The 7,867-nt window shown below is 49.2% G+C and overlaps 1 protein-coding gene across 1 annotated transcript; it reads right to left on the bottom strand.

Annotated features, from left to right (window-relative positions):
• Window positions 1-965: 965 nt before the first annotated feature.
• On the bottom strand, window positions 966-6,710 carry LOC120605429 (signal-regulatory protein beta-1-like; the record flags this gene model as incomplete). Its single annotated transcript, XM_039866329.1, has 3 exons — window positions 966-1,775; window positions 2,355-2,675; window positions 6,344-6,710. Coding segments are annotated over 3 exons (1,071 nt in total), but the record flags the coding sequence as incomplete, so codon positions are not given.
• Between the last annotated feature and the right edge of the window lie 1,157 nt (window positions 6,711-7,867).

Genomic DNA, 7,867 nt, shown 5'->3' on the forward strand with positions numbered 1-7,867 from the left:
TGGGACCTGGGCATAGGAACTCTGAACCCAGGACACATGAAATGGAGATGGGGACTTGGCTGGCTCCAGGGCACAGGTAGGGGATCCTACACTAGAGCATAGTGGATAGTCGGGACCAGGGTTCTGAGCTATGAAAACGGGAGTTCAAATCAATGCCCCTAGTTGAGTGACCATGAGCAAGTAATTTAAATCTCACTCTACACGCAGGCTTCCTCTTGTGTTATTGTGGCCAAGAATAATCTCTACCTCATTGGATAGCTCTGAGGATTAACTCACTCACTAACTAATCAACCAACCAACCTACTTTCATCCTTTCCAAAGATATTTCCTGAGTGCCTACTATATGCCAGGCTGTGTGCCAGGTCCTGAAGCTACAATGCTACAGAAGACAGCCATGGTCCCTAGTAGCTGAGACTCGAAGCTGAGAGTCAGAAAGCCCATTTCCTTCAACACTGCCATGAGCAAGTGGAGAGGCCAGAGGGAGACAATGACTTGTCCAAAGTCATCCAGCAAATCTGTGACCGAGCCAGAGATTTATCCACACATCCTGTCTCCCAGTGCAGTGCTTCTCCTATGAAAACTAGCATTGGTGACATCAAAGGGACACCTTGACAAGGTCCCAAGTCTTCTTTAGAGCTTCCCTATTCCCTTGAAGGTTGCATGAAGAAAAGAAATGCCTCTATTCTAATCCGTTTAAAGGGTCTGCTGTATAAGGCATAGCCATGCTAATGACAGTGATGGAGCATTCCACAGTGGCATCGAAATGCCAAATAGTGCTGCCGTTTTGAAGGAAGAAGAGAGATATATTGACAACAGGTTGGAAGGGGGCTGAGAAAATGAAACTCTGACACCTTTTACTCTCCTATGAGAGTGGCAGCATTACATCATCTTAAATGGGCATGCACTTTGGCCTAGAAATGCTCTTCGGGAAATGGTCCCACAGAAATAGCTGCACATGTAACAGAATATGTACAACGACATTTATTGCAGCAGTGATTATACTAGAGAAAAGTACAAACATCCTGAAGCCCCTGCCCCATTTCCAACCCCTGCCCCATTCCCAGTGGGACAGGCTTGCAGTGGCAGCCAGGGACACTAGGAAGCGGTTAGAAAGAGCAAGGAGGCGGGTGGGGCAGACATGGAACGGTGAACGCAGTAGCTGGTGAAGAAAGCACGAGGCAGGACGCTGTGAACAGATCATCTCCCTCCTCCCTTCTCTCTGCCTTGAATGTGTATTGATGTCAAAAATCTATAAAAATGTGTACCAAACTTCTACCTGTGGCCACTCTTGGAGTGTGGGATTTGGGGGATGGGAGCTCACTTTGAGCTTCTGCGTTCTATCTATAGACTTCTAGACCATTCTACAATAAGCATGAATTACTACTTTTAACATTAAAAATAAAGATAAAATTTAAAAAGCTGGGTCAGTGTAGTGGAAGCCTCACCAGGGGGTCCATTTGTGCTTTGGTTCTTCTGGTGAGCAGAGATCTCCACGGTATGGTTTTTGGTGACTGCTGGCTGCCCATCGTGCTCCACCTGGCAGGTGAGCATCACATTCTCTCTATGGGCAGATAAATTCACCAGGAGCCAGCTCATCCGGTTAAAGGTTCCGTCCTTATTCTCTGTGGGGGCCGAGGCTGTTTCTGTTCGGGACACGTTCCCATTCTCCAACCAGGTCAGCTGTAGGCGCTGGGGGTAGAACTTCTTCGCCTGACAGGTGATGTTCACCTGGTTCTCTGACAAGGGGTGTTGGGTAACATCCACGGTGGGCGGAACTGAAACAGCACAGCGCAGAAGCTCTGACCTCGTGGAACAGACAGATCACAGGGGTGGGGGCTCCATAACTTAGCTCCCCCCAACCACAGCAAAGGGGTCACCCAGGACACAGTTAGGCAGGCAGCAGGCCCTCGGACACTGAGAGTGCTCTTTGCATAGGAATAAAATCACTAAGCACAGTGCCCTGCACACAGTAGGTGCTCAAGAACCAGTAGCTTCTATTAGGGTAATGTGACAAAATCAACAAACACAGCCCCTGGCATGCAGTGGGAACATACTAACTGTAGCAAAATAAATGAAATGACCAAGAACACAGGGGCTTCGCTTACAGTAGGTGCTCGATAATTGGAGTGGCTATTGTAAAGTAAGTGAAACTACCTACAGAATGGTAGGTGTTCACTTGGCAGCTGCCATTAAACAGTAGTGAGTGACAGCACATTCAGGTACCCGATGATGGAAAGGAGTGTCAGGAAATAGATTCTAGGCAATTCCAGGCCTGGAGCAAAGAGCAGGGGGAGGAGCAGGCCTGGAGGGCGGGGGCCAGGTATGGGCTGGGCCTGGTTGTGAGGGGCATCTACCTCGGATGGTCTCAGACAGGTTGGCAGTCCCACGAAGAGGAGGGCCCCCCTGCAGGGTGACATGTTCCACCTGGCAGATGACTTGGGAGCGAACATCCCCCGGGACCATCGACACCTTGGCTGTGCTGGAGAGGCTGTAGGAAGCACTGTCTCCCTCTGGGTCCACGGTGGTCTGGGAGGCTGGGAGCTCATTCCCATCTTTGAACCATTTCAGGATGATGTTTCTGGGGGAGAAGCCGTGGGACTCGCAGGTGAAGCTCACTGTCTGCCCAGGCTGCGCCCTCATTGTGGGGCCCGATACCACGGGGGGAGAGGGTTTGGCTACAAAAGGAGCATAATAAGCAATAAACATGTTTGTGATGATCACCACTAAGGATAAGCATGCAACACTGTTAAGGACCTTCTCATATATTATTTTTTTAAATCTCTCTAATAATGCTGGGAGGGTGGGGTCATCAGCCTCATCTTACATAGCAGGATACACAGGTCCCTAGAGGCGAACTCTGAGTAGCAGCAGGGCAACGAGGCAATTCCAGGCCTGAGTTCAAAGTCTACTTCCTCTCCTCTGCCAGGTGATTTCCCACCAAGCCGAGCACAGGAACAAAATTACTGATTGGTCTCACTCTTCGTATTAATTGTTCCCTAGGTGACCTCCCTAGGAGAACTCAACTTCAGAGAAAGTGTTTATGGAAGTGAATGCTGGGGAAGCGGTGGCACAGTGGGACTGCTGTGAAAGCTAGAACCAGGCTGGCCAGTCAACCAGAGGTGTGACTGGGGCACAATCCCAGTCCCATCTGTGAAATGGGATAGTAGGCGTTTTTCATTCCTGGGCCTGCAGTGAGGGTTAAATCAGGCAACAGAAGCATTTTTGCTTTGAGTAAAACAGAAGGTGCTTCACGAAAATAAACAAACACAGATCTATCTGGAATCCAGAGTTCATTTGTATCCAGAGCTCTGCCTTCTGGAATTTATCGATTTACTTCATAGTTTTCATTCTTTCCACAGATATTCCAGTAGGGGCTAATTTGAGCCAATCACTGAGTTTAAGAGAGAAGGGGTGAAGGGATGTTCTCTGAATCTGGGTTCAGTTGTGGGTTGAAAACAAAGATCACTGAGCGCTGAGAAAGCCAAAGGTGGTTCATTTCTTAATTGTTATTAAATTAGAAGAGACACAGACACAGGCCTATGAAGCAGGCAGGACTTCTTTTGTGTCCTGAACGCATCCACACACCCATGAATTAAAGTGAAGGCAGTTTTTCCCTATAGAAGTGTCCTAAGGGTGTTTCGAAATTGTTAATTATTATCCAACACCTTCTGTAACAATGGGCATGCAGCGAATATGACAAATATTTGCACTTTTAAATACTTAACTTATTTCCTAAAAGTCATCAAACATTTTGAGGATATAAGTGTGCCACTTGAATAAGACGAGTCATAAGAACACCAGTAGCTGGATGCCCCTACAGGGATGAGATGCTGGGATCAGTTACCACTTATTGAGAGCGTCTTGGGAACCTGATGCTGGGCTGATCCCTGTGAGAGAGGCACTGTGTGGTCCCTCTTATGCGAGGAGGCTCAGGGAGGAATGCCACTTGGCCAAGGGCACGCAGTGAGTAAAGAGTAGAGTTCACCTCACCGTACACAGGACTGATTGATTTTAGCATCTCTATTCTTTATCCTTGAACCTGTGTCTGTTTCTGTACAAAGTGTGTGTCAAAACACCATCCCAGTAAGAGGAGTGAAGATGTGTATAAAACAGAGCCTAGCATATAGTGGGTGCTTAATAAATAACGCCTATCATTGTTATCATAAGACCTGGTCTTACTTGTTCTGAAACAACTTGGTTGTTCTTTAGGCTGTAAGAAGGCAAAGTAAATGCATAGTAGACACACCAAGGAAAGTCTCAAATCCTGCTCCCTGCAGCTCCCATACAAAAACCCAAATGAAAAAAGCAGAGAAACCACCAAATTATGGTTCTCTCCCTCCTTTTTTAATAATCTCCTCAGGAAACAGGTTTGGTGAATTGGCTTTCAAAACACACATGAGATCGCAGGTATTTCTGTGCAGATTAGCTCTTTAAAGAATCTGGGAGCATTTTGAAAGGAGGGAGGACAGGTTTCAGCAGTGGCGTTTTGGTGTGTTGCGGCAGAGAGGGCTCTGGGGCTGAGCGGTGAGTATTTGCAGGGATCCTAGTGCCTGTTTAGACACATATATGTTTAAAGATGGGAAGGCATCCCCCGCACTAGAATTCAGATCCGCACAGGTGTCCAGGCTGCCCCTCTTTGGGGCTGGAGAGGACAGGAAGTCACTCTCAGTCCAGGTCTGCTCTGTTGGACGGTGTCCTTGACACTCCACTGGGCTCATTTTCCTGGGCTCCCATGAGCTATCTCAGGCACGTGCTATTCTGAAGCACTGAAAGCCCTAAACGTTGTCATTGCGGCCCCAGCAGCAGGGGGAGCCGCCTCTGCCAAGGGAAAAAAAATATACAACTTTTCCTCTGTGACGTCAGGGAGCAACTAGCTCAGGGCTCTCTGCCCCGGTTGTGCCTTCAAGTCCTCTAAATATTTAAAAAATTCAGCTGCCAGGCCCATATCTGGGCAATTAAATCAGAATTTCTAGAGTGGAACCAGAGTCTAGGTACCCTGTCAATGTTTCCCAGGTGATTTTAGTTAGCAGCCAAGGTTAAAGGCACCGAACTCAACTCTCAACCCATTAATACTCGAGGCCTGGGGAAGAACATGACCCGGCCAAGGTCCTATGGCTTTGGCACATCATAGCTCACATTTACTACATGCTGGGCACTGCTCTAAGCACTTCACATGTTCACTCACTCAGTCCTTGCAGCTGCTCTGTGAGGTCAGTGCTGTCACTGACAGATGAGGACACTGAGGCCCAATGTGGAGAGTGACTGGCCAGACATAGCAGAGCTGGAAAGCGACAGAGCTGGGATGTGACCCAGGCGGTCAGCTGGGCCCATGCTCTCAACTGCTACATGCTCGGTAATACCCTGATACCACCAGATTTAAGGCTTTCTAGACATTCTCTCCTATCCTCACAGAAACCTGAATGGGGAAACAGGACCTTATGGAAACTGGGCCAAGACCACACAGATTGACGATCGGGCTGGATGGTCTAAAGGTCCTTCATGTGCTTTCATTCCAAGATTCAGGATCCTTGGCCTCTGGCAAAAACAACTTTGCCGCCTCAGTGGGGTGACCCTTAACCTCTTCCGCGGGTGAGGGACATTCTGAGATGACCTAGCTCTGCCTAGAACCTTCAGTGACTATGTGAGTTGGTTCTTGAACCACAGGAGGGTTTCCCGGACAGACCCACAGTGACTCCCCACAGGCTCCTCCTCCCATCAGGGCTGTCAGAGTAAACAGTGAGTCTGTGCCTCTTAGGAATTTCTTCTCAGTCTGATGTTTCTGAAGGTGAAATAAAAAAACACGTTCTCCTCTTTCCTGCCCTGGATGGGTTTCTCCTCACCGGAGGGAAGAGAACGAAGCTTTATGGGAGAAGTCTACGCCTGCTTTGTTCACTGCTGCTGCCACAGCACCCGGAGCAGAGCCTGGCACAGCAGGTGCTCAGTAAGTGTCAGTGAGGAGAAGCCTTGGCGCACTGAGGGGGGCACTCTCTGGAGGCGAGAGTGAGGCCTGGCCTTGTGACAGGCAAGTCGCTCAGACTCTCAGCTCCCTCCTCCCTGGGAACAAGGGGCTGGACTGGTTTAGAAAAGGCAAGGGCTGGGGAGCCAGGCAGACATGGATTCCAGACTTTTCCCACTATTTACCAGCTGTGGGACCTGAGTAAACAGTATGACCTCTCCTGGCCTCAATGTCCCTGATCTGTAGAAGGGGTGAAATTGGATTGTGAATCAGATCATGACCGTAAGCACTCACTGTGCCCCTGATTCTTAGTTGCTGCTCAGAGAATGAATGATGTTCTTATTGACTTGTCACACACCAGGGACGAAGGACCCACAAAGTACTTACCACTCACAATGAGCTGAGTGCCAGGACCAGACCTAAGCGGCACGGCGTCAGGTTCTCCTTTCCGGAACTTCACACAGTAGTAGGTCCCGGTGTCTGCTGGGGTGATGTTACTGATGCGGATGGAATAGTCCATGGTGTTTCTCTTTGTGGTGTCTGCAGCAGTTGTTATTCGGGGAAAGTGACCTACTCTGAAACTGTAGATTAACTCCCGGCCTGGCCCTGTCCCCCTGAACCACTGGATGGGCCCCACGGGGTGCAAGGAGGTCAGGGTGCAGTTCAGAGTGGCCGTCTCTCCAGCTGCGACTGACACCGACTTGTCAGGCTGAATCACCTTTAGGTCCTTCTCAGCGGCCTCTCCTGGAGGGAAACAGAGGTTATTTTTTCACCCATAGGCGATCCTTTAGGTTTTGTCAAGTGTTTATCAGTAACGACTTTCAGTGACTGAGCTAAACCATGAACAGACCTTGAGCTCAGCACACTGCATGTATCATCGTATATAACCTTCACAATGAACCTGTAATGTGAGAGCCTATTACATATGAGGAAACTGAGGCACAGAGAGGTTAAATGACATGGCAGAGAGTGGGTGTGAGTGTCTAAGCCCTCTCTGGAAGAGTCATGCCTGAGCTGAACTCTGAATTCAAATCTGAATTTACCAGGAAGTAAGGGGCACAGTGTTCCTGACGGAGGGAACAGCCTGGGTGAAGGCTCAGTGGTGGGTGGCAGCACGGTGTGTGGGTGCTTCTACGAGAGTTTAGATCTGTTTCAAGCTGGCCCAGGAAGCAGGCCCTGAGCAGGGAAGCTGTACTCAGCAGGTGGACCTCGTCCAGGATGCGGATAGTGAAGCAGGAGGACTTGGGTTCGAATCCTGGCTCAGGGCGTACTGCTACATGATTTTTGCCAACACTTGGGCCACTGAGACAAGCCAAGAGGGATTCCTGTATGTGCGCTTAATACTGCCAAGCACCACATGTGAGCGCTGCCCTTCATTTGGGCAGGTCCCTTTACTGCCTTCTGAACCTTAGTCTCATCTGTCAAATAGTTATATGACTCTGTTTTGATGGATCTCTGTTAGGACCACCCAACAAGCCTGGGCCAGGACAGTGTCAAAAGAAGTAGCTGGTCTTCGGAGATGTCTGACAGAGTTTGAAAGCTGACTCACCCTCTATCCACATGTGACTTAGTTTATCCTTTGGTTCTGAGTCTCAGTTTCCTTATCTACAAGGTGGGTAAACACCTCCTAGCCTTCTGCTTTCAGTCTAAGCTGGGCATAGGAGAAGCTACTGTCATTATATGATGAATAAATGAGAGAGGGTCTGTTGCTCAAACTTTATTCCTATCAACCCTTGCTGATGGTCCTGTAGGCCAGGCCCGCGCTGGGTGCTGGGGACACACAGGAGATGGAACCAGTTCAGGCCTCAAGGGCTCTCAGGTAGGGCAGCTGGAAGGAGTCATGAAGGTCAGTGGAGGGGGAGGGCCTGAGCCCCAAACTGGAGAGGACTGAAGCACATCAGACAGGGCTCT

Source organism: Pteropus medius, unplaced genomic scaffold, assembly GCF_902729225.1.
Source record: "Pteropus medius unplaced genomic scaffold, Ma_sr-lr_union100, whole genome shotgun sequence".
In the NCBI taxonomy this organism is placed as follows: domain Eukaryota; kingdom Metazoa; phylum Chordata; class Mammalia; order Chiroptera; family Pteropodidae; genus Pteropus; species Pteropus medius.